Below are 27,481 nucleotides of genomic sequence, written 5' to 3' on the forward strand. Positions count from 1 at the left end.
AAAAATGTGATGGCAGACAAGAATTAATGTACAATATACAATAAATATACATGGAATAAAGTGAAAAAGTGGTCCAAACATGACTAACACAGGGAGTTAAAGATAGTATTAGATCCAAGGAAGAGGCTTTTAATGTTGTGAAAAAGGGTAATGAGCCTGAGGACTGAAGATTTTAGAATTTAGCAAGGAAGGTTCCAAAAAATCGATGAGAAAAGAGAATGTGAGATGTGATTAACAAGAGACATTAAAACTATGTAAACATTTAGATAGGGAAATAGAAAAAGATTAGTGAAAGCAAACGTCGGCCAAGAGGCAGAGACAGCTAGGGGAAATTATAATGAGAATAAGGAAATGACAAAGTATTGAATACATACTTTGTATCTGTCTTCACAGTAAAAGGCACACAAAGAAATCTGGAAATAATGGGGAGCCAAGGTTCTACTGAGATTAAGGAATCAGTGTAAGTAAAGAAATGGCACTGGAGAAATTAATGGGATAAAGTGCCAACAAATCCCCTGGACCTAATGACCAGCATTTAAGGGTTTTAAAAGAGGTAACTACAGATAGTGGATGCATTAGCCTTGATCTTCCTGAATTCTTTATTTTCTAGAACAGTTCCCAAGGATTGGAAGGTAGAAAATATGATCCTGCTATTTAAGAAAGGAGGAAGAGAGAAACTGGGGAACTCTAGGCCAGTTAGTCTAACATTAGTTGTACACAAAATGGTGTCATCTATTATTAGGAACATTACCAGGGCAATTAGAAAATCAAAGTATGATTAAGTAGAGTCAACATGGATTTGTGAAAGGGAAATCGTGTTTGACAAATCTGTTAAGAGAGTTTTTTAAGGATGTAACCAGTAAAAAGGATAAGAGGAAATAAGTGGATGTCATGTAATTAGATTTTCAACCTGCATTTGTTAAGGCATGACACAAGAGGTTATTGTACAAAGTTAGGACTCATGCAATTGGAGAGTAAAATATTCACATGGATTGAGGATTGGTTAACAGACAGAAAACAGAGAAGAGACTGTTTTCTGTCAAAGCTTTTTATCTTGCACTCATCAGGATAATTTGCAAGAATGTCAAATGTAAAGGGAACAGCAGTTTATATTGTATGAGAAGAGACTACTGATTGGTTGGCAAGTGGACTCTGATTGCATGGGGAATGCACCAGTTAATGACAGTTAATTGCCAAACATTTTTTGAAATTTAAACCAGGCAGCTTGATTCTAATTGGTCAAAGCATTGCCCTGAGGAATGAACCAGTGAATAGCTGTCATGTGTTTTGTTAGTTGAAACAGGTGCAATATCTGTCATTCAGAGTCCACTTGCCAACCAATCAGCACTCTCTTCTACCACCTCTGGAAAAACCTTGCCAATAATCTGGGAGAAAGTTTAGATCCACTTGGACAAGCATGGGCTAATAAAGGAGACCAGCACTAATTTTTTAAGGGCATGTTTGACTAACTTGATTGAGTTTTTGATGAGGTAATCGAGAGAATAGACAAGAGCAATATAGTTGATGTGCATATGGACTTCCAAAGAGCATTTGATAAAGTATAGTAGGCTTATTTACAAAAGTGAAATCCTTAGAATAAGAGGGGCAGTAGCAGTATGGATCCAAAATTTGGCTAAGAGTTAGAAAACAGTTAGGGTAAATGGCTTTTGTTTCCAGACAGGAGGGAGGTAGGTAATGGTACTCCTCAGGATTCAGTAATAGGACCACTGCTGCTTTTGATATATATTAATGACTTGGTCATTGGTGGGGGGGGAGGATTATACATGCAATTTTGAAATTTGTAGATGGTTCCAGGAATGAGAGATTATGCTATGTGGAGAGGTTGGAGAAGCTAGGGTTGTTTGGATAAATATCTTTGTGCACTGTGGCTTGCCATATTCATATGATCTCTGATGTCATTATATGTAAATATACGTTTTAGGGCAGTAGCTGTTTTACCACCACATGGAACATGATCTCAGGAGTGAGTAGCTGGGATTAAATGGATTTTGATATCTGCCAGAGAATCAGCAGGTGTGGAAAACAGCAGAGTATAAATAAAACTTTGGTCTGCAACCTTGGACAGGACATTCACAACTGAGTGAGTCATTATGGCATTGAATATTTCAGGACCTGCTCATAGAGATGAAGGGAGATTTGAGAGGGAACTGGCAATTCTTCCCGTCTCAATGGCAGAATTATGAGATTGACAGAGTTGAACAAAATCCCTGAAGATGAGGCTAGCAATTCTGTTATCAGTGATGGCGAAAGATTGTTATAAGTTGTACTGCACCCCAGACCTCACCAAGGAGCAGAAAAACTTGACTTAATAAATTTTTGGAGGCCTTGCAGACCCATTTTGAACCCTCTACTAATGTGATCACTTTTTGTTTAACATTAGGGTCAGAATTTTTCCGTTGGAGAGTTGGGGGCTGGGCCTGCTCGCCGATGTGAAAATGAGGCGGGATGTCGTTGGGGAGAACCCCGACGTCATCCCGCCCTATTTAAACATTCAGGAAGGCGGATGGACAGCATGATCAGCTGTCCGCCCACCGACCTGTCAATGGCCAATTGAGGCCATTGACAGGATACTTAAGCCACTTAAAGGACCTGCCCGTCCAACCTTAAGGCTGGTGGGCAGGCCAGAAGCCCTAGTGGGCTTCTGAAAAAACATGAAACCTCATCCACTGGTGGGATGAAGTTTCATGTCTGTTTAAAAAATCTTTAATAAAATTTTTGTCATATTTATTAACATGTTCCATCTTGTGTGACATTGTCACATGAGGGGGATGTTAATAAATTTTTTATTATTCCATTTTTGAGGTTTATGAAACTTTCAGTGCTCTCCCTGAGACAGCACTTAGTCTAAGGGAGATGTGCATTCTTTTGTGTGCATGCGCGAAAGAGCGCACTTTGACAGTTGGGGAATCTCCACCACCCCCCCCCCCACCCCAACCCCCCCGCACAGGAAGCGCATAGCACTTCCTGTCGGGCAGCCCGCCCACTCAAAATGACGGTGGGGCCCGCTTTGGCGGCGGCGATCGGCTGCCCGCCCGTCAAGGGCAGAATTCTGCCCTAGAGTTCAGGAAGAGAGGGAGAATATTGATCAGTATGTGACTGCATATAAATACTGTGGTGAGAAAAGGAAGCATGCCCAATGTGGGGAAAGCACTGCTCTAATTGAACCAGTTGGCTTAAAGATGTTTTACTGGAAAGTAGGAAAGCAAGACTGTAAAGATGGTTGCTGGAGAGATGTCAGATGATAATTCTGATGATTCTACATTTTAGAACAGATTAGTGTTATCATGTCTCGAGGAAAAAAATGCTTTTTGATTGATGGAATGATGATTGCGGAAGACAGAATCAATGTGATTCATGTCAATTAATGTGAAGTGTCAGAGAGACACTGTTACTTGTGCAACACCATGAGCTTCACAGACCTGTGTGAAATTACTCAAGATGGTGACCCAAAAATGAGATATAAAGTTGAGGTTCTTTGATGGAATGATTGCTCAGCCCAAGAGGACAAACCAAGCTGAAAGTCCAATATAACGGGAAGAAAAAAAGATCTGTAGATCAGCCTGCTTGGATCTCAGGCAGATTGGGGGAACTGCTCCATCATGTGCCTGAGATTCTATTTCACTTGTATGAGTCTTTAAAAGTAGCTTGTGGTGTTGTGTTGCAGTTCACTTAGTGTAGTGACTGTGGGTATAGCCTCTCCTGCTGTCTATTAGCGGTCACATGATGTTCTGGGAAACTCCGACCAATGAGCCTGAAACGCAGGCAATCTGGGGGACGGGGCTTCCTGACAAGAGTCCTGATCGAGCGTGTAGCACATGAAAAGCTCTCTGTAATAAAGTTATCTGTTTCTTGTTGAAACCTGTCCGCTCCATCAAGTTATTACATTTAGTGACGAGGGTAAAATAGCTCTGATGCTGCACCTCGCCTGGTTACCGTGAATCCCTGGTTATCACATCTTAAGAAAAAGAAAAGACTACTCACCAGTCATGCCAGTCTTCGGTAGAATCAACCTTTAGGATGCGACTATGGAAGTCTGCAGCCAGAATGTAGAGCCTCGGATTTTATTTCATAGCTAATGGAATTATAGCGGAGCAAAGTAGAAAGCCATGCTTTTGAGTGTATGTGGCTGTAAAACATACAATCTCATTCCCAACCTGATGGCCCCGAGCACACCCAATCCTAAGTCATATAATGAATTGCTGGACCTCGTGAAAACACGTTTCCAGTCGAAGCCATCCGTAATAATGCTGCGTTTTAAATTTAATTCCAGAGTCAGGGCCCCGGGAGAGTCCATCACAACTTATCTAGAAAACCTAAAGCAGTTGACAGAACACTGCAAATTCAGGGACACATTATATGCTATGCTGGGGACCGATTAGTTTGTGGAATTCAGGACGATGCCATACAGCACTGTTTACTCGCTGAGGTCGACATCAACTTTAAGTGCAGCCTAGAAATCTCCCTCGTCATGGAAAGTGCTGCGAGAGACTTGCAGGCTTCGCAACACATACGACATGGCACCGTTCTTCATGTGGGGCAGGAACCTACTGCTGGGCATGGTGTGAAAACCAGGCTCGCAGCATCCGAGCGAGATGTAATATCCGCTGTTAGAAACGTGAAAAGACCTAGTAGAAACACTTCAGCAGCAACACCAAGAATGAGCTCTTATTGATGTTGAGGTGGCCACAGACCGGACACCTGTAAATTTAAGGAGGTAGAATGCCATTATTGCTATAAGAAAGATCATGTGGTAAGGCAATGCAGGACAAAGTCGAAACAGCCCGTAAAGCAGCAAACCAAAATGATTGAAGTAAAGAGTACAGCAGAACCTGAAGCTGCCAACACCGACATTTATTCCCTGTATAATGTAACCATTGTAAAAACTGAACCTATCACTGTCACAATCCACGTTAATGAGAAACCACAAATGATAGAGGTAGTTATGAGTGCCTCAACTAAAGTGGTGGGAGAACACTTTCAAATACCTTACTGAAGGTAGGAAGCCAGTAAACCTGGAACGACAGCTGCTAAATTGAAGACATACACTGAAAAGTCTACTTAGGTAAAGGGCATTGCCACAGTACCAGTGTCTTACAGACAACAGATAGCCCAATTGCCTGTGTAATAGTGAAAGGAGAAGGACGCAGTCATTTAGGGTGAGACTGTTTACAAAAGATCAAGTTTGACTGGTCTGAGATACTTCACCCAAAAATAAGAGGAGTTCCTGAACTGCTAAGGAAATGCAACGTGGTATTTCAGGATGAATTAGGGAATTGGCATGCAGGCTGAGATATATGTGGATCCTCAGGCGACACCATGTTTATTTCAGGCCAAACCTGTGCCTTATGCATTGAAGGAGAAGGTGAATGCAGAACTGTGCCAGTTAGAAAATCTGGGCATCATCCAACCTTTCCAATTCTTGGAATGGGCAGCACCCATGGTGGTTAAGCTTGACCGAACCATACGTATTTGTAAGAGCTATAAATTAACCATGAATAAGGACGCAAAACTGGATAAATACCCCATTCCAAGGATAGACGGCTTAAGTGCAAAGCTGGCTGGAGGCAAGTCCTATACAAAACTGGATATGAGCCATGCCTACCAATAATTAGAACTGGATAGCATGTCGAGAGAATACGTGACTATTAACACACACAAGGGTCTTTATCAATACACTCACCTATCCTTTGGAGTATTGTCTGCATGCACTATTTTCCAGAGAACAATGGAGAGTCTTTTGCAAGGACTTCCCTGAGTGGTAGTATACCTAGATGATGTTCTGATACAGGGTCAACTGAGACCGAACACTTGGCCAACCTGGAAGTGATGCTAAGAAGGTTCATGGAACGTACGGTTAAAGAAGGAAAAATGCACGTTTCAAACGCTAGAAGCTACTTACCTGGGCACAGGGTGGATGCCATGGGTTTGCATCTGGTAGAAGAGAAAGTTCGGGCAATCAAGGATGCACCCTCGCCATCCAATGTAACCAAACTTAAGTCCTTCCTGGGTATGATCAACTACTATAGCCGCTTCTTGCCTTATCAACTGTGTTAGCACCGTTACACTTGTTAAAAAAGAATCAGCGTTGGTCATGGAATTCACAATAGGAAGAAGCCATTGTGAAAGTAAAGAAACTGTTGCATTTGTCCTGTTTATTGGTACACTATGACCCATTGAAAGAGTTGATATTAACAAATGATGCCCCTCCTTATGATGTCGGAATAGTGTTATCACACAGAATGGAAAATGGATCAGAAAGGCTCATTGCTATGTCTCGAAAACCCTCTCCACAGCCAAGAAGGGTTATTCCCAGCTAGAAAAGGAAGGTTTATTGGTGGTATTCGGAGTGAAGAAATTCCACCAGTACCTACGTGGATGATATTTCACCATTATGTTGGACCATAAACCATTAATGGGTTTATTCGGTGAGGATGAGGCCATTTCACCAATAGCATCAGAAAGAATACAATGTTGGGCTTTGATACTATCTGCTAACGAGTGTACCTTTATGTGCCACCCTGGCTTACACATTGCAAATGCAGATGCACTCAGTCGTCTCCCGTTACCAAATAGCATTATACATGCTCTTGTTCCACAAGAAGTTGTGTTCCAACTGAATTTCCTGGTTTCTTCGCCTATGTGTGCGAAGCAAATTAGAAATTGGATGAGCAGAGATCCAATATTGTTGAAAGTCAGAGACTTTGTTTTGCAAGGATGGTCAAATTCACCTGTATCTGAAGGTTTGAGACCATTCCATGGCAGAAACACAGAGCTAAGTTGTCAAGATGGAATTTTGTTGTGGGGATCAAGAGTTGTTGCCCATCGCAAGGTAGAAACCACTTTTGACAGAGCTTCACAGTATGCATCCAGCCATATCAAAGATGAAAATGCTTGCGCAAATCTATATCTGGTGGCCAGGCATTGTCGGTGATATTGAAAGAATGGTCAAGCACTGTCTCCATTGTTGGCAACAACTGAAATTGCCTGCTTTAGCTCCCCTGCATCTGTGGGAGTAGCCTGGTCGACCCTGGGTTAGACTACATATCGATTACATAGAGCCATTCTTAGGTACCATGTTCTTATTGATCATAGATGCACATTCTAAATGGTTGGATGTATACAAAGTCAAATCGAGTGCAGCTATCGAGAAGCTGTATGTTTTAGCATACATGGTCTAGCTGAAATCGTCGTTTCTGATAATGGTGCAGCATTTCCCAGCATAGAATTTCAGAAATTTGTGAATTTGAATGGAATCAGACATATTAAAACAGATCCTTACAATCCCTCATCGAATGGTATAGCCGAGAGAGCTGGACAACCTTTCAAGTCTGGTATGAAAAATTTATCAGAAGGTATTCTAGAATCTCAACTTTCCCCCTTTCTTCTCAGTTATCGTATAATGCCACATTCATTATGGGTTCAACACAGTCTGAGTTACTAAAATGCCGCCTATAAACACGATTAAGCTTAGTGTTTCCAAGTTTGGAGGGGAATGTAGAGCGAAATCAGAGTAATCAAAAATTGAATCACGATATGCACAGCAAAGCTCACACATTCAATATAGGTGACACAGTACTCATGCAAAATTTCAGAAGTGGACCTTGCTGGATTCCTGGAATCATTGTCTCAGAGACATTATCTTTCCAAGTACATGGATCATATGCATGTTAGAGACATTCCAACAATCAACTATTTTGCCTGTGATTAACAGTGAACTGTCAATTCCTGAGATGACAAATCAACCTAGAATAGACATGCCAGATGTGTCTCTGTAAAGTCGCTGAATCCAGAACTGCCACTTTCTAATTACGTGTCTCATGCTTCAGTTCCAGATCCTGTCAATCCTGTTCAGAAAACTCAAGCGGTAGAACTATGCCACTCTAGCCATACAAGGAGAACACCTCAGGGACATGAGCTTTAATCTCCTGAAGCTTTATATTTGTAAATGTTGATGGATATTCAATGTTTCCCTGTAAATAGAAATTGTAAAAAAAACTCAAGTGGGAGGAAATGTAGCAACTGTGGGTAGAGCCTCTCCTGCTGTCTATCAGGGGTCACAGGATGTTTTGTGAAGCTCCAACCAATGAGCCCTAAACACAGGCAATCCAGTGGGTAGGTTTCCTGATGAGAGTCCTGATTGAGCATGTAGCCCTAGAGAAGCTCTCTGTAATAAAGTTATCTGTTTCTTGTTGAAGCCTGTCCACTCTGTCAAGTCATTACACTCAGGTAGTTCAAGTTGCTGAGGCAACATGCACTTTTGCATTCATATTGTAGTCTGGAGCTATGAATAGTGACGGTAGTGGCTCCCACTTTCTTTGCATCACATGACTGACCAGGAATCCTTCCCATTCTTATTGCCTGCTATAGGTATATGTTAGAAGGATCTGCAGGTTGATACTCAACCTGTTTGGCCACATTACAAACACACCTTCTTTGGCCATCAAGTCCTGGCGTGGGACTCGAATCCAGAGTTCCTGGCACAGAAGCAGGGATGCAACCCACTGCACCACAAAACCTCAAAAGCTGCTTATGCTAAATGCAATTGAAATTGTAGACAAATAATAAATATTTTATTTACCGAAGTAGGGAGTCTTGTAACATTATATAAATATAAATAGTTCTGCATGTTTTATTATAGGTTCCTTCACTTCTGTGTTGGGTCTTTTCTTCTCTTGTTTTGTTTCCAAATATATAACAATTGAACATTAACTCAACTATAATTACAACAGCACTAATATAATATAATACCTTTGCATGTGACTCCATCGCCAAAATAGCCAAAAGGGCAGCGTCCACATTTGAAGCTTCCATAATGAGTTGATTCACAAGGAACCCCAGAGAAACACGGTGAGTCTGCACATGTAACTATCTTTGGTTCAGGCGTCAGGTCATCCTTTGTGTAAAGACCTTCTGTAGTTACAGTCACATTGGAAGGCTGTGATTTTATTACAGGCCTCCTCTGAGTCAATGATGGACCAAGGGCTTTTGTAACACCTCTTTCTCCTTTCATGTGGTTTCTTGCTGTATTATCACTTGCTTCTTCTTCTTTACTGCTCCCTCTTTCCCCTTTACTGATTTCTAGGAATGTAGCAGCTGGAGTTTTTCTAGGTAAAAGTTGACTGTATGGGATGGAGGGAAGCCAGGCTGTAGATCTATTGTCAGCAGTCTGATGTACTGTAGTCCAGTGATGGACATGTGGCTTCTTGACAGTTGTTGTCATCACAGAAGGTGCAGTAGCTGTAGCAGTGACTCTTGACTTTGGTCTGATAACCCCAGGTTCCTGAAGATCTATAGAATACCACAATTTCGTTAGTTATTACATCAAACTTTTTCAGTAAAGTCATCTACCATTTAAAACATAGAAGGGTTAAAAAATTCAGAGGTTACAACTTTCACAGATACACAAGTTTGTACCCAGTACTGACCTCATTAGAGTTTGTGGGACAACCGGAAGGCATCTCCTTTGCATGGGCCAGAGGACAACTGCATTGCTAAGCACACATTATTGCTGTATATTTCCCCATTAAGGCTGGAAAACCTGGCTGCATTAGGTGTGGGATGGTGGGGGTGGCAGGGGCACGGGGGTTGCAGCAGTGGGTTGGTGGTGGGCCTGATACACAAGAGATCATATCCAGCCCCAATGAGGCCAGTCAAGGCTTTTTTTTTAACAAAAGGACATATCTCTCTTTAAGCCAGCAGGCTGCTCCTGGCCTGGACTCTCCTGTGGGATCCATTTATGCCCATCTGAGAACATAAGCAATAGGAGCAGGAGAAGACCAAATGGCCAATTGAGCCTGTTCTGCCATTCAATACGATCATGGCTGATCTTGGGCTTCACCTCCACTTTCTCACCTGATCCCCATATCCCTTGATTTCCTGAGAGACCAAAAATCTATCTCAGCCTTAAATATATTCAATGATGATGCATCCTCACCTGTCTGAGGTAGAAAATTCCAAAGATTCACAACCCTTCAAGTTGAAGAAATTTCTTCTCATCTCAGTCCTAAATGTTCAGCCCCTTATCCTGAAACTGTGCTCTCTTGTTTTTGATTCCCCATCCAGGGGAAACAATGTTTCAGTGGCTACCCTGTCAAGTTCCTTCATAATCTTGAATGTTTCAATGGAATCACCTCTCATTCTCCCAAACTCCAGAGAATATGGACAAAATTTACTCAGCCTTTCATCATAGGACAATCCTCTCATCCCAAGAAACCAATCTAGTGAACCTTTGCTGTGCTGCCTCCAATGCAAGTATATCCTTCCTTAAATATGGAGATCAAACTTGCACACAGCATTCGAGGTGTCCTATTTCCACAGCCCTGTACAAATGTAGCAAGAGTTCTTATACTCCAATCCCTTTGCAACATGCCATTTGCTTTCCTAATTGCTGTTGTACCTGCATGCTCACTTTTTGCATTCCTTGTACAAGTACACCCAAATCTCTCTGAACATCAATATTTACAAGTTTCACATCTTTTAAAAAAGTATTCTGATTTTCTATTCTAATGACTAAAGTGAATAACCTCACACTTCCCCAAATTATACTCCATCCGCCACCTTGTTGCCTACTCACTTAACCTGTCTATATCTCTTTGCAGTCTCTTTATGTCCTCCTTACAGTTTGCATTCCCATCTAAATTTCTATCGTCAGCAAACTTAGATGCGTTACTCTCTGTCTCTTCGTATAAGCAAATAGTTCATGGCCTAGCACTGATCCTTGCAGCATTCCACTTGTCACAGCCTACAACTTGAAAATGCCCCATTTATTCCTACTCTCTGCTTCCTGTCCATTAACCAATCCTCTATCCAAAACAAAAACAGAATTACCTGGAAAAACTCAGCAGGTCTGGCAGCATCGGCGGAGAAGAAAAGAGTTGACGTTTCGAGTCCTCATGACCCTTCGACATATATTGAAAATATATTTCAACTCTTTCTTGGACTCGAACTCAAGTTCTGTCGAAGGGTCATGAGGACTCGAAACGTCAACTCTTTTCTTCTCCGCCGATGCTGCCAGACCTGCTGAGTTTTTCCAGGTAATTCTGTTTTTGTTTTGGATTTCCAGCATCCGCAGTTTTTTTGTTTTTAATCCTCTATCCATGCTGATATATCACCCCAAACTCATGAGCTCTTATTTTGGCAATTACTGAATGCCTTTTGGAAATCCAAGTATACTACAGGCACTGATTCCCTTGTATCTACCTACTAGCTCCATCCTCAAAAAACGCTAATGAATTTGTCAAACACGGTTAGTAAAACCATGGTGACTTGTTCTATTCATACTATGCTTACGTAAGTGCATTGATAAGACTTTCTTAATAATAGATTCCAGCATTTTCCAAATGATTAATGTCAGGCTAACTAGCCTTATAGTTCCTTGTTTTCTCTCTCCCTCCTTGCTTGGATAGTGGTGTTACATTTGCTAATTTCAAATCTGCTGGGACCATTCCAGGATCTAGGGAATTTTGGAAAATCATAGCTAGCCATCATCTCTGTAGCTATCCTTTTTAGAATCTTAGGGTGTAGGGCATTTGTCAGGTTTTAGTCCCTTGAGTTTCTTCAGTACTTTTTCTCTGCTGATATTAATTACCTTAATTTCCTCACTCATATTAGCCCCTAGGTTACCATCTAATTCTGATTGTAACTTGTGTCTTCTACTATGAAGACAGACACAAACTATTTGTTCAATGTCTCTGCCATTTTCTGATTCACTATGATTTCTCCTGTTTCTGCTTTTAAGGGATCAATGTTTACTATAGCTACTTTCTTCCTTTTTATACACTTGTAAAGGCTCTTGGAGTCTGTTTTATATTCCTGATTAGTTTACTCTTACACTATATTTTTCCCCTTTAGCCAACTATTTTTGTTGCCCTCTGCTGGTTTCTAAAACACCCAATCATCAGAGTTACTACAATTCTTTGCAACATTATAAGCCTCTACTTTTATTCTAATACTATCCTTGACCTCCTTAGTAAGCCATATATGGATCTTTCTTGCTGAGTTTTTGTTCTTCAATGGAATATATTTTTGTTGTACATTTTTAATTGTTTCCTTAAACGTTTCCTATCATTTATTTATCACCATATCTTTTACTCTATTTACCCAATTAATCTTAGCCAGTCCTTCCCTCATATCAATAAAATTGGCTTTGCTTAAGTTTAAGATTTCTGGTTGTGATTGGAGTGGGTTCTTTTCAAACTTAACATGTAATTCAATTGTGTTATGATCACTATTTCCCAGTGAATCTTTTACCATGACATTATTAATCAATCCTGCCTCATTGCACAAGACTAGATCTAAAATAGCATTGTTGCTTGTTGATTCCATAACATATTGCCCCAGGAAACTGTCACAAAAACATTCTACAAACTCAACTTCCACACCATCTTTGCCAATTTGATTTCTCCAATCCATATGAAGCTTAAAGTCCCCCACAACTATTACATTACCTTTGTTACAAGCTCCAGTAAATTGTTTAATGTTCTGTCCAATGGTATAACTACTGGTAGGAGGGTTATAAACTACTCCCACCAGTGTTTTCTGATCCTTACTATTCCTAACTTTCACCCATACTGATTCTACTTCCTGATTATTTGAGCCAAGATTCTTTCTTACTAATGTCCTTTTGTACTCCTTTATTAACAAGAATACCCCTCCTCCTTTCCCTTCCTGCCTGTCTTTCAAAATGTTGTGTGCCCTGGAGTATTTATTTCTCAACCTTGGTCAGCTTGTAACAATGTCCCGTAATGGTGATTAGACCTAAACCAATTACAGCTATTTGTTCCACTGGTTCATCTAACATATTGTGTATGCTCCATACATTCAGATAAAGTGACTTCAATTTTTTTTATTGTTATTTCTTGCTTGGATCTTACTCTCTGATGCACAACTACCATTAAACTTTGTCCCTTACTGTGTTATTCAACTTGTCTCTATCCACATGGATACACTTTCCAATTGACCCAACTTTTATCTTTGGATTTCTATGGCCTGAGCATTTTGGATGATTGGGGCTCGCCATCACATCCCCGCCAACTTCGATGGCCCTTCAGCCAATTTATGCTCCAATGAGTGTTGACTGGCTGCAGGTGGGACTTCCGCCTCTCACTTGGGATGAAATCCCTCCTTCGAGAGCTGCCGGCCAATCAGATTGGTCGGCAGCTCTCCAGTCCCTGCAGTGACGGTGCTGCAGTGGACAGAGGAGCAACTATACCAACCTGCCTGAGCTTAAGTGTTGGAACTGGAGGACAAGCTAAGTGTAAGGGGTCCCAGGGCAGGGAGGGTAGGGAAAGGTCTTAAGGGAGAGGCTGGGGCGGAGGGAGGTCTGGAGATCAGACCTTAAGAAGAGGGCGCTCCTCAGTCAGAATGGGTCTTCTAATGGAGATGCTGCACACCCCCCACACCACTTCCAGCCCAAGATTGAACTTTGATTCTTTCCGCCTTCCTCACAGAGGTTCAATGTTCCTGCCAGCCTAAAAATTGAGGCTGGGCAGGAAATGGCTTCAGTGTAAAATCGCTGTGTGGTCAACGTGAGCCGGAACTTGGAGGGAATCCTGTCCCTGCGATTTCACATTTCCATCCGCCTAAAAACCCACTAGTGTGAGAGCATAAAATTCAGGCCTATATCTGTTCACCTGAACCCTCCTCCCCCTTTGTTAGATTAAAGCCATTTCGCCCCCTACTCTGGCCATTTCTGTTGATGCACTCATATGTTTCCACGCTTTGTCCCTTCCTGTCACGCTCTGGTTACATTATCTATTTAGTTATCCTGCACTATAGCCTTGACCTTTCTCTTTAATTTTCCAAATCTCCCCTCACATAAACCCTCAAAGCCCTCCCATCCTCCCCACCACACTATTTAGTTTAAAGCACTACCTACAGTTTTAGTTACATGACTCATCAGGACACTGGTTCTGGTGAAGATGGTCCCAAATGTACAGCTTCCTCTTTACCCAGTACTGTTATCAGTACCCCACGAATAGAAACCATTTCTACCCACCAACCTTTGAGCCATGCATTTAAATCTCTGATCTTACTTACCCTATGCCAATTTGCTTGTGGTTCAGGTAATAATCAAGAGATTATGGTTCTGCTTTTTAACTTAGCCCCTAGCTGTTCATACTCCCCCAGCAGATCCTCTTTTTTTAGTCCTACCTGTGTTTGTAGTGTAGTATAAGGGTCCGGAACATATAGGGTTAACATGGGACTGAGTACAGTACCACCCACAGTGATATAAGAGAACACATGACCCACACCAAGGGATCAGTCTAGTATTGGACAGAGCTGTGTTCAGAAGCAAGCATTCCTAGCTTGAACCCTTTACTGTATATATGTACATAGTTCTTGAAGTTAATAAATACATACAATTAACCTACTTAAGACTACGAAGACTTCATTAAGAACTACCGAATGGTATCCAATAACCTACAACATGGTGGCAGCGAATGGAAACACCCGAAACCTTGCAAAAAATGAGGAGAACAACCAAAATCCTACAAAACTAAAGGAAAATTTGAAGAAACATTCTGTCCTGATGAAAAGCTCGAGAAGCAGACTCAGAGGAAAATCACTAGATAAGAGCTCCAAAGAAAGGCTTGGAAGCTGAAGGCAGAAATGTAAAATTTCTCACTGCAGCATAAGACTCCATGGGACCGTTTGGAAGTACAACTTCAATTCCCGGGGTGCAGAGTCAGCAGGCCTAACAGGGGTGAGCTAAAACTTTTAAATTTCAGGATACAGCAAGTCCTGAGAAACTTTTAAACTGTTCAGTGATCAGAAAATGTCATTTAAAAGCTCCATCGGAAAACCCAGATTCCCGAGTCGGCGCTTGAACACATGGCTTCCAAACTCATTCTGAGAAGAAAAGAAAAATTAATTAATTTGTAAGAATCGTGACCAAAGAATTAGCTTTAAAGACCAGCACAGGCTGGATTCAATGCTTTCATGAGCCTAAAGCATAGTGCTGAAATGGAGTAGTCTGCAGCTAGTTAATCCAAGCAGCCATTGTGTAAAATTTTTCAAGTTGGAGCATGAGCACCATTGCAGCAGGAGCCCCCCAACACAAGCAAGTGCAGGTAAACTCTTTATCTTCATATGAATGGTGACGCCATCTTCAATTTCAGTGAAATCTTAAAGTTGAATCTACACTTCAAAATTTTTTTAACTGTAGATCAGAAATCCACTCTTCCAGATCAATTTGGACTTATCCAAGGCCCAGATCAATCACATAAATGGGGACTTTGGAGAAAAAGATTCCATAGCTACAGGATAGCTTCAGGTCTGGATAAACAGACGGAAGCTGAACAAGTTAACATACTGCTTAGCTAACAGGCCTAATAGCGGATGACATTATTGCTAAACAAAGAATCAACAAATCATCTGCTAAGTTTGAAGAATTACTAAAATCATTCAATGTTTATATTAACTCAATGTTTACATTCACCCCAGAAGTAACAAAATCCTCAAAAGGGCTATATTTAATAAACGTGTCCAGAGCCAGGAGAACCTGTCAACTCATTCATCGTACAGGATGGCTGAAGGCTGCAAATAAGGAGACCCAAAATCTGAACTTATCAGGGATATAATTGTTTTAGGATTAGTGGATGATGCACTCTCAGACATGCTGCCAGTGAAGGAAGATCTAACCCTCAAGAAAGCTCCCCAGATTGTTAGGCAGTCTGAACTCTATGTGCAGCACAGGACCATCTTAAGAGGAGAAAGTAAACTGTTGTACAAAGAAAACACCATTGCCCAGTTAGTTAAACAGGACAGAAGCAGGGACACTCCAGACCAAGGAACACTGTTCCCGTGGCCCAGTTGGTAGCACTCCTGCCTTGGAATCAGAAGTTGGGGGTTCAAGGTCCACTCCAGAGACTTAGTGAAATAATGTCAGCTGATATTTTAGGGCAGTACTGAGGGAGTGCTGCACTGTAAAATGAGACATTGAACTTCAGAAAGGGTAGACATAAAAAAATCCCAGGCTAAGGGATTCAATACTCTAACTGACTAACAGAGTGACCATGCCAGTGCTGTGGAGCAAAGCTCCCCCACAGGCAAGATTAATGTCCTGCAAATTCAGCCCAATGCTTTCAATGTAACAGAATTGGACACATTGGCAAACTGTGCAAGGCCAAAACATCTAAATGAACAGAAGACCCAAATATGATTCAAGAAGTTGAGACTGCACACCAAGAGGGCACACAGCCATGTTTCTTGGGTAAAGGCAAATATCCAGGATTCTCATACTGGAACATGGACATTTCGGTTAATAACCATCTCACAAACTTTAAGTTGGACACGGGAACCAGTATTATGGCCCTGTCAAACAAAGAACCCTGGCTGAGAGACTTCTGTCTTCAAACAACAAACACACCACTAGCTTGGACCCAGAGGAATCTGACTTCCAGTCACAGGCATGATTCTGGAACTACTAATGTATGGAGGTGAACAAATCTTTGAGCTGAAGTACATTATCCGTAACCAGTCTTTCTCTTTCTTGAGCAGAGATGTCAGAGTAGCCCTGAATCTCAATGGGCCAAATGGCCTCCTTCTACACTGTAAACATTCTGTAATTCTGTGATTTCAGAACATTTATTTTGATGATATGGATGAAATCTTCATGGAATTGATTCACATGCTGTGGGGAGACTGGTAGTAGGTCAGGAACCGGGTGCTAATGGAGGCAGGCTTTGCCATGGCTGTTTCACTCAGCCACACCATTAGCATCCTGCTTCTGGGTTTCTCAGCTAGAGTGTGGGACACTCACTCTGTCAATGAAGGCTTAGTACTTAAAGAGATAGCATTAGGGGTCTGAATGGCTGAAGGAAATCTTGCTGATGAAGTATTCTAAAACAGAATAGAAGGAAGTCAATGGGTGTCCCCTCCTCACAATCACCCCACTCCCAGTTCCCTGATTCTTCCCTGGAGGTCAAGCATACATACATAAAAGGAGGAGTGGGCCCTTCAGCCCCTCGAGCCTGCTCCACCATTTAATAAGATCATGGCTGATCTGATAGTAACCTGAAATCTACATCCCACCTACTCCCAATAACCTGTTACCTCCTGTTTACCAAGAATCTATCCACCTCTGCCTTAAAAATATTCAAAGACTCTATTTCCACCACCTTTTCGGGAAGAGAGTTCCAAAGACTCACGGCTTTAAATGGGTGACCCCTTATTTTTAAACAGGGACCCCTAGTTCTAGATTCTTCTACAAGAGGAAACATCTTCTCCACATCCACCCTGTCAAGACCCCTCAGAATCTTAAACGTTTTAATCATGTTGCCTCTTACTCTTCTAAACTCCAGCAGATACAAGCCTAATCTGTCCAACCTTTCCTCATAAGACAATCTACCCATTCCAGGGGTAGAATTTTCCCGTTCTCGTGTGGGGGCGGGCCCCGCACGTCCGCATGTAGTGACGGCGTGTGAGCGTCCTGTCATCACCACGCGCCATCGTGATATTTGGCTGGGCGGGCATGCAATGATGTCCAATGCGCGCCCGCCATTAATTATTGGGCCATGTAAGGCCCTTAAAGTTTCAATTGATGCTGATTTTTCTGCGCCCATGCAATCTTCAGGTCAGTGCACGGGTGCAACTGGCAGGTGGGTAGGATACATTTGTATTAACCTCATCCATGGGTGGGATAAGAGGGCTCACTGGGGTTGTGAATGTGCACAGTCAAGTATTTATTTTTGAAAGTTTTACAAACTTGTCTGTGTGATCTGCAGTACTTCGGAATGCATCCGAGCTGCTTTTTCTGGACTCTTAACCTTCAGGTCAGCACTCTGTAATGAGGAATCTTTTCTGGGCCTGCAGGTTTCAGGAAGCCTTCCCTTAGTCTGGGAATGGGAGCTGAACTGTCTACTGCAGGCAACTCCTCTGAGGAGAAAGACAGGGCTAGAAGGGAGAGGAGTGCATATTCAGCCTCCAAGGGAGCCACCTTTGGGAGGACAGGCGCAGGCACAAGGGAACCAGGGCCAACAGGAAGTCCAAGGCAGAAGACACCACTTTCCTGCTGCCAGGCTGTACAGGCAGCGAAGCAGCTACCTCAATACGTTTGAGGTGCAGCGTCGAAGGAGGCTCCGTCTCTCAAGGGAGACAGTCAACTATATCTGTCAGATGATTGGGCCTGAAATCTCCCCTAAATGTGTGGTGGGACACCCCACGCTAGTGGCTCTAAAGGTCACAGCTGCCCTCAACTTCTATGCCTCTGGCTCCTTTCAGGGCTTGGTGGGTGATCTTTGCGTTGTCTCCCAGTCAGCTGTCCACACTTGAGTCAAGCAGGTTACCGATGCACTGTTCAGGCATGCATTGACCTTTATTCACGACCGTTGGGACCAGCCAGGCCAGGCACAGCGAGTCAGAGGCTTTGCGGTGACTGCTGGCTTCCCCCGTGTCCAGAGTGCTATAGACTGCACACACGTGACCATCATGGCACCAGCAGGTGAGCCTGGTGCCTTCGTCAACAGGAAGGGCTTCCACTCCACGAACGTGCAGATAGTGTGCGATCACAGGACGGTGAAAGGCAGCTCCCACGATGCCTACATCCTCAGACACTCCCAGGTGCCGGGGCTTTTCAGTGCTCCAGCCCGGCTTGATGGATGGCTGCTGGGTGACAAGGCCTATCCCCTCAGAAGGTGGCTCATGACGCCTCTCCACCATCCAAGAACAGAAGCTGAGCTGCGGTACAATAGGAGCCACGCCTCTACATGGGCTGTGGTGGAGAGAACCATCAGTCTTCTCAAAATAAGCTTCCAATGCCTGGGTCACTCAGGGGGTGCACTCCTGTACCCCAGAGATCTTGTGTCACTGATAGTGGTTGCATGCTGTGCTTTCCACAATCTTGTGCTGGAAAGGGGGGGACACAGTGGATGATGAAGATGTCGATGCAGTGGCTGTGGCTGCACACGATGAGTCCAGCCGTGAGTCCGAAGATGAGCACGCACAGGGAAATGCTGAGGGGCTAGACGCTGACCCGGCCATACTCCAGGGAGGCAGGGACACCCGGGAGGCTTTAATCCAATGAACCTTCAGCTGGCACACCACAGATGGCTCACCAGGACAAGCCTGGGTTGTCAGCTCGACACTCAACACCTAAGTGCAAAATCTGCCAGGTTAGCAACGTTAACTAAGGACCTTGTTAATAAAGCTGAATGTCCAAAAAAAGCACTCATTACAGTTTTGGAAACCATACACATGCAGAAAAGAGGCACCCTCAGCCATGGCGACATATCTGAATTTAATATGTGAAACAAAGCAATTTATTACAAAAAAAAGATAATAGTGTCACAAATCAAACCAAATTATAAGGACCTCATCTCGGGCCAACACAAAAGCACCAGTGAAAAACCCATGTTCCCAAGGTGCCTTATGTTTTCATTTCCAGGTGCCACGTCTTGGTGCTGCTCCATCGCTCGGAGTGGCTTGTGAGAGAGCCTGCTGACTCTGCTGTCCTGTTGGCCTTGATGTCCTTGGTGGTCATCCTCTGGCTCATGGAGCCTGTGCTGGCCCTGCCTGGGAGGGAGCTGCCAGTTCCACAGCTGGCATCTCCCCAGTCATCGCAGCCTCACTGGATGATACGGTCACTGGGAGAGGGGCAGGGCAGCTGCCGCCCTCATCCGGAGCGCCCTGAGAGGGGCTCACAGAGACGACAGGCAGCTGCTGCGCCAACACGAGGTCACTTCGGACCTCCCTGCTCATGCAGGGATGGATGGGCACTGAGCTGGGAAACTTGATGCCCACATCAACTTCCACACTGGCACTGACCATCTGAGGTCAATGCCGATATGAGGGCTTGCTGATCAGAGCGCATCCCCAAGAAGCCTTGATGGGTCTCCTGGAGTAGGCTCTCCGCGGGAATCGCCATTCTCTCCATGGAGGCTGCATGGCGCTTGGACATGTGGCTCATTGCTTTGTCGAAGGTCCACACGGACCCCTCCACCATGGACACCAAGCCAAGCATAGCCTCATGTATCTCTCCCAGATGCTCCCGCACACCCGGCCGCATTTCTCCACCTGCTGCATCACGGATGACTCCAGAAGCACATCATCGGGCACCGACTGAGCATGTGTCTGGTCCCCTGCAGTCCTCCAACTGCTGGCGCCATGAGCACTCTCTGCCTCTGCCAACTCCTCAAGCGACTGTGAAGTGCCCTCACCACTGTGCCCCGGGACACTAGCCGTTGTTCGAATTCTCACCAAGGTGCAAGTATCTGCGCTGGTGCCTGCCTCACAGAAATGGTGTGACGCTGGTGAGACTTCAGGCCCCTCAGGTGTGAGAGAGGGCTTCTGCTGCTCCTCCTCCCGGCCCTGCTCCGATGATGCTTAAAAGGAAGAAAAAGGAGAGTGGATCACTTAGCATGGAGATAATGACAAATGCATCCTTTCCCTGGGATCATTATGCGCTCATCCTTCCATAACCAATGGTTAAACCATGTTGCAAAGTTAAATCATTTAACATTCAGCAGTGCTATGGCTATTGGGAGGACAACACTGACCTCACTGTTGGGCATAAATACCTGGCCGTGGCACCCCAGCCTCACTGACACCAGTGCACCTGGATGCATTGTGCCCCTCCAGTTCGAGGGCCTCCTGCTGGAAGTGGCTAAGAATGGCGATCTGCACTTGGCCGCTGCCAGTCCTCGCACATTCTGATGCGTAATGAGCATTCTTCTCCTGAAAATGAGAGTCGAGCATTGATTAGAGCAAATTGCACATGGACTCTCTTCGCGCACTGCCCACCCCATCCAGAGTGGGACATATGAGGGCTCCAGTGCCTCCTCACCCCGCTGCTGCTGAGCACTCACACAAAGATGCTGGGCCTGCTCCCCACCCACCCCTTGGACACATGCTGCCTACATCATATTAGGCACCACATGGTATATCCTTCCATAGCAAGGAGGCGCAAGCACGTGGAACGTAGAGCGCAGCAGACGGTTCGTTGCCACATCACCTTGAAGCTCCCCTCCCACCATCTCATCACCCTGACTAGGACATTTCCTGGAGTTCTAACTCAGCGTCTATGGGCAGCTCCTCAAGTTGTCCCCACACCAGTCATGTGGGACTCAGTGTAACACATGTTGCAGGGGCAAAACCCCTCTCAGCACACTCTCAGGCTAACCTCAACATGGCAGTATCTGTTTGCCCACCCAGCAATGGACAAATGCCGTCAATGGTCAATGATTCAATACAGTCATGATGCTTGGACTTGGGGGTGGGGTTGGGGGGGCGTGGGCAGCAGGGGGGCAAGCTGACCTGCTGGGTTAAATGCCCAATGCCAACATGGTACTCCCTGCCAGAGCACAACAAGTCATTGAAGCGCTTGTGACACTGGATCCAGGTGCACATCACTACGTCGTGGGAGCTCACCACCTCCGCCACCTCCTCCCAGGTACATTTCGTCATGTGGGTGCGGGGGCACATCCTCCCATCCTGGGGGACCCAGCATCTCCTGCCACGTTGCCACCTCCTTGAGGAGGGCAGCAAGGCAGTCATCCTAAAAACGAGGGGCACATTGGCCCCTCGCCCTATCCTCCGACCTGGCCTGTCCCGCTGGCCTATCCTCCAGACTGGCCTGCTCACCAGAAGCCCTCTGCTGTGGCCTTGCATTTGCCATTGTGAGCAGCCTAGAAAAGGCTGCCAGGCCTTTACTTAAACAGGCTGCTGGGTCGCCATTGGGCCCAGCGGTCTGTCCACACCCGCTGCCGCCTGCCCACTGGGCAGTAGTTTTCTCTGGTCAGTAGCCTTCAGGTGAATGATATAATCAAATTTTATGAAGAAAGAGTGTGAATGTAATGATTAGCTTGTTGACTGTTGGAATGAGCTGTATCTTTGGCAGGGGTGGGCTAATTTCACCGTTTTTTTTGACAGCTTTCTCAGATGGCTTCACACACACGGGGCTTGCTGCAGGCTTCTCTGGCAGTCAGGTGAGTGACTCCAGGCACCATCTAGCCCATCCTCCTCTTTTGTTTCCTCTTCCTCCTCAGCTGCTGGAAATTCTGCACCTTCCACTTGCTGCAACTCCATTCTTCTTTGAAGTGCAACAATGTGAAGTGCACAGCAGACTACAACAATCCTGGAGCCCAACCATTTGTTTTACTGATGCCCTGCAGGTAATGTGGCTCCTATTGTATCCCTCCTCTGGCTCACTCATAGGGTTCCTCACAGGAGTGAACAGTTGGGTCTCCCAAAAGCCAGCTGTACGACTGTATGGAGGAGAGAATGCCTGCTGGAGTTGTGATTACCACAGAATCAATCATGGCTGCTCTCGATATCTAGCGCAGACATGCATGATCACCTTCCTGTGGCCAGAAACTAGCTAGACATTGAGGGAGCGAAACACCTTGTGGTTAATGAAGGCTTCTGGCTGACCTGAGGGTGCCTTGACTATCACCTGCATGCAATCTATGACTTCCTGCACCTGTGGGAATCCAGCTACTGCTGTGAAACTGACAGCCTGTGACAAAGTTCACATAAGTGGCCACTTTAGAAAACAAGTCATCAGTGATTTATATAACAGCTATACAGTGTTTTCCAGCAGATCTCTGGAAGGCTGGAAAAACTCAGCAGGTCTAACAGCATCTGTGGACAGAAAGACAGAGTTGTTAGGCCTGCTGAGTTTTTCCAGCATTTTCCGCTTTTGTTTCAGAATTCCAGCATCTGCAGTATTTTGCTTCAGCTCTGTGGAAGGAACTGGAGAAAAATCCTTGACAGCCACTAGCAATGTGTGCCTAGTTGGTCCTTCTGGAAGAAGGTCTTGTTCCAGGCAACTGCAGATGTCAGCAACAACCTGCCACAAAAACCTCATCCTCCTGAGGCACCTTTGCTCTTGTCCAATTGAGGAAGCTCACCTCTGTCTATAGACCCTGTGCTGGGAGTATCACCTCCTTCAAACCGGAGCTCTGTCCCCTCTGTCCTATGGAACGGCATGAGATTGCTGAGAAGGCAGCTGCTGTTGTTGTTGCTGCTCATAATGTGTTTACTCCTGCTGATCCTTATCAGACGTCCAGGCTACTGTTGCACAAGTTGCTCCTGCACTGCAGTGAAGGCTAATAGCAGGAAGTTGAGATAACGATGAGTATACTTCCAAGGCATTTGAAAGGAGCTCCAGAGTTGACTTTGGCACAGTTAGTAATTTCAGATTCTAAGAACTAATCCTGCAAGCAAAAGCCTTTCACAATCTTAGCAATTAAGTTTTTCTAGCATATCAATTTTGTTTATATGCACTCATTGCAGTTACCCTGGTGAGATACCACAAGCTCAGGAACCCATATGCTGTCTGTTAAAACCAGCATTCAGGGCTAAAGTCAAAATTAATTCTCAATTTAAGTATTTTATTGACTTCCCCGACAAGTGCACAGAGGTTCACCTACAAACTTGACAAGAACAAACTCGAAAGTCGACGGGATCATGTTAGGTTCCCTACTCAATGCAACTTTTTGGGGATTTAACCCCACATCTGCAGCCAAGCCCACCTCGCTCGGCCAGTTAAAATTCTACTCATTAACAGCAGTTAGAGGAGTTCTTTTGCTGGGTATGACAGATATGGACATATTGAAAGGAATAAGAATGCTTGCCTGTCTTTGTGACTAAAGGTGATGGAATGAATGAAAGAGGAATGCAATAAAATAATAAATATATCACAAAATTAAAACTCTATTAGTAAGTGTTGAAAATGGTGACCTGGAAAGTGCCCACACAAAGCTGCCTTTATTTAAAATTACAGTTCTTCTTTTAAACGTGTGTATACTAGTGAAGCTTTTTCTAAATAAACATCTATGATAAGTATATAAATATTTGCTTTTAAGCTGAAGTCTCTTCATAAAGAGTTTGTTTACTGTATGAAGCTGCCCTCCTCTGGCCAACAAAAAAACAAGCACTTGGCAATATCTACAGCACGAGCCAAGTCTATCATGATAAATTAATCCATCTAAAAATTCAAAAGCTCATTTCTGAATTTCACCAAACTGCTCCATGAGTTTTCTGTGGAGTCAGCCTACAGTGAGTTTATTAGGTGCATACTCTGAGTATACATGATATTAGTCTGGAAATTACAGTGTTATTGTCAGAGTGTTTATTTGGGACCATATCAAATTCCATTAACTGCTATTTTAACTGAGATATTAACACAATTATTTTACATGGGTTAACACTTCTGTAAATATTTATGGAATGTTGGTTATATAGTGAATGAGATTGCATAGCACCGTGGTAATGTCAGTACACTGAACACAACTATGCCATCATACATGTTTCAGGACAATTCACATCAATTTGTTAGCTGTAGGCTACAACCACAATGTCAGTTTATGCTGTGTGATTTGTTATTCGCCACTCAAATATTTGCTAATAACTTTGTCAATTGGTGTTCTAGGCCCATTCCACTCAGCATTGGACTGAGACTCATAGCCAGCAGAAGTCCCCAAAATGAAAGGCCAGTGTTTTCTTGTTTCCTCTACTACTTGCTTTTAATGTCCATATACACAATCGTTCATATCAAGAATTATGGATTACCTTATCCTCATCCCAAAGACAAAGTTATTCTTCTTAGCCTCTTTCCACATGAGACACTACAGTGACTGTCTCAGTTACATCCTTACATGCCTTAACAGCCCATTGGTTGAGGGGGTGCCCATTACTGACATAAATGATGTGCTGCATTAAACCCTTGATTACAGCTTTGAAAGCAGCACCATTAAGTCAGATCTTTCTCTAGCTGAATGTATTATGCTTTATTTGCATATATGGTTTTTCACATGTTTGGAATAAGCAACCTTCCCAACTCAAAGCAAACAAGTAATCATCTGCTGCTTAAGGAGCAGCTGTGCTGCACTATTACAACTGTAATTCAATTGGCTACCTGAATTAGAGTATCATACGACAAAGAATGAGCCTGTGCTAGCTCTTTCAAAGTGCTACCTGTACTACCAAGATATAAATGGAACAAAACCTCATGTTAGAGCTTGCGTGGTACAATGGTCCAGTAATGTAAGTAACACATTTAACACACCTTTATTACAAGTCGAGCTTCCTAGACCTTAGCCATAAAAACTGTCAAAGCAAAATACTGCAGATGCCAGATATATATTAAATAAAAATTATTTGGTTTCATTGGCCTGGATTTTGCGATTCTAATGACAGTACAACTGTCGGTGTTTGTTGTCATTACTTTATTTTTAGTGAGCATAACAATGAAAAGTAGATGTTCACGTCAATTCAGTGATTTCCAGTTAACTTTCACCTGCGACCATTTCTCTGTGAAGGATCAAGAAATCACTGACAGTAACTTCCAGCATCTGCACATGTGCAATTAAATACAGAAATCCAGAAGTTGCTATCAATGATTCCCCACTGCTTCACAGAGTGAGCTGTTGAAATTCTCACAGATGGAAATGAATTGAAAATTACTGAATTAATATGAACTACTACTTTTACGCTATCATTTACAAGGTTTTTTATAGTGACAAAGTTATGCCCTGTTGAGTGAGGTATAACTGGGTTTTTAACAGTGTAGTAAGTCACAATTACTGCTGAACAACATCTTTGGCTATGAAAACTGATTTTACATTTGTGCAATGACAATTTTCTCCATTCTATGATAAGAGTTCTATAGATTTTTAAGATAACAACATTTTTAAAAGTTTGTTTATGATACCCCATTTTCTACCTTAATCCCATATGTATGTCTAAAACTTTATTTTGCTTAATGTAAAATGATAAAAAGTGAATGTTATATTCCCTTTGTAACTTTTCTGCTTTTCTGGTGTGAGGATGGGAAGAGGGATGCTTTGGATGGTTCCATTATTGAGTGGGTTTTTTTGTGGTGCCTGGAAGGTAGTTTGGATTACTAATAGCTACATTAATTTAAATAGCATTTCCTGTAATCTGAATGAACCAATTTTACCTTAATTATGAATATCTTGTAACTTCAAAACTGACAGACACATTTGTCAGGAAATTTATCAATCGTGTAAAGCTTAGCATGCATAATGTATGTTGTGCTGGTGGATTGTGTGGATCCTGTCTAGCTCCACACTCCAATATTATATTTTATTTCTATGTTATAAAGAAAGAACGTACATTTATATAGCATTCGTCACATCCTTAGGGCATGCCTAGCACTTTGCAGGTAATGAAGTACATTTAAACTGTGGTCACTGTTATAATGTAGGAAAACATGATATGCTGAGCTGATACCAGAATGTGTACAAAGCCAAGGCTTTAAAAATCCATGGCTGTTCCAGCATATCCATGTCACAACATTTTCAGGAATATGCAGGAATAGCCTCATGTCAAAGTTTCCAGGTCAATTTGTTGGAAGTGGAACCTTTGTATGTGTCAAATGTGGCCATCAATTCAAGTGGGTATGGGGACTTTAGCACTGATGGCCTAGCCAAACTGGCTGATCCAAGGCTAGATGTAGACACTACCTGGAAGTCCATGCCAGTGGACAGCAGGAAAGGAATTTTTCCAGGCCAGATCAGTTATTCATTCCCCATGCCGTCCTTCCCCTCCAACTCCTCCCTGCCAGACCATCTCAGCCTGACTTTCTGGCTCTGCTACTGATGCAGCCCCTTGCCAATCATAGGCAAATTAAAGGACTCAGTCCTGACCACATGAATGGGGTCAATTTCAGAGGTCTGGGACATGCAGCTCAGCATTTGCACTAAATCTTTAAAAACAAAACACCTTTAAAAATATTTCTGATAAAGAAATTCTTACAAAAGTAATTCGTCCTGCAGAAGCTTTTCATGAAATTTTGCTGATACGTGCCCAAATGTTTGCCTCAATGGTCCATATCTTATGATCAGTCTCAGAACCACTGTGTGCAATGCTAATCAGACAAAAAACTGCACACTTACCAGAATATGTTGAAAAAGGCCAGGCTTCTGATCCACAATGAGGAAGAGCACCCTCAGTGCAGGATTGCATGCAGAGAGCAGAAAAGAGAATCAATGCAGAGGAGAAGTGGTGGTGTAGTGGTATTGTCACTGAACTGGTAATCCAGAGACCTGGGGTAATGCTCTGGGGAGCTGGGATTGAACCCCACCATGGCAGATGGTGGAATGTGAATTCAATAAATGTCTGGAATTAAAAATTTAATGATGACCGTGAAACCATTGTTGATTCTCATAAAAACCCATCTGGTTCACAAATGTTCTTTAGGGAAAGAAATCTGCTATCCTTACCTGGTCTGGCCTACTTGTGACTCCAGACCCACAGCAATGTGGTTGACTCTTAAAAATGCCCTCTGAACAAGGGCAATTAGGGATGGGCAACAAACGCTGGCCTAGCTAGCGACGCCCACATCCCATGAATGAATTAAAAAAAACATGCCTCCTTTTTATGGCACTAGGGGGTAAGGTGGTAGCTGGGTGAGGTAGGTAGGTGGGAGAGAGAGTAGGTGGATCTGGGGGGGTAGTCATGTCAGGTTGGGAGGTGTTGTCAGTCAAGGTTAGTCAGG

At 43.5% G+C, this 27,481-nt stretch overlaps 1 protein-coding gene across 1 annotated transcript in view; it reads right to left on the reverse strand.

Moving 5' to 3' along the window:
* The window catches only part of vwdel (von Willebrand factor D and EGF domains-like), a 242,783-nt gene that overhangs the window by 72,265 nt on the left and 143,037 nt on the right, over positions 1-27,481 (reverse strand). Inside the window, exons 21-25 of the mRNA XM_041183982.1 lie at positions 26,740-26,851; positions 24,878-24,941; positions 22,361-22,474; positions 20,562-20,694; positions 8,770-9,309 (exon numbers count right to left, since the gene is read on the reverse strand). Coding sequence (XP_041039916.1) covers positions 8,770-9,309; positions 20,562-20,694; positions 22,361-22,474; positions 24,878-24,941; positions 26,740-26,851 — 963 coding nt within the window. The remainder of the gene's footprint in view (positions 1-8,769; positions 9,310-20,561; positions 20,695-22,360; positions 22,475-24,877; positions 24,942-26,739; positions 26,852-27,481) is intronic.

This window comes from Carcharodon carcharias, chromosome 3 (genome assembly GCF_017639515.1).
Source record: "Carcharodon carcharias isolate sCarCar2 chromosome 3, sCarCar2.pri, whole genome shotgun sequence".
NCBI classification, from domain to species: domain Eukaryota; kingdom Metazoa; phylum Chordata; class Chondrichthyes; order Lamniformes; family Lamnidae; genus Carcharodon; species Carcharodon carcharias.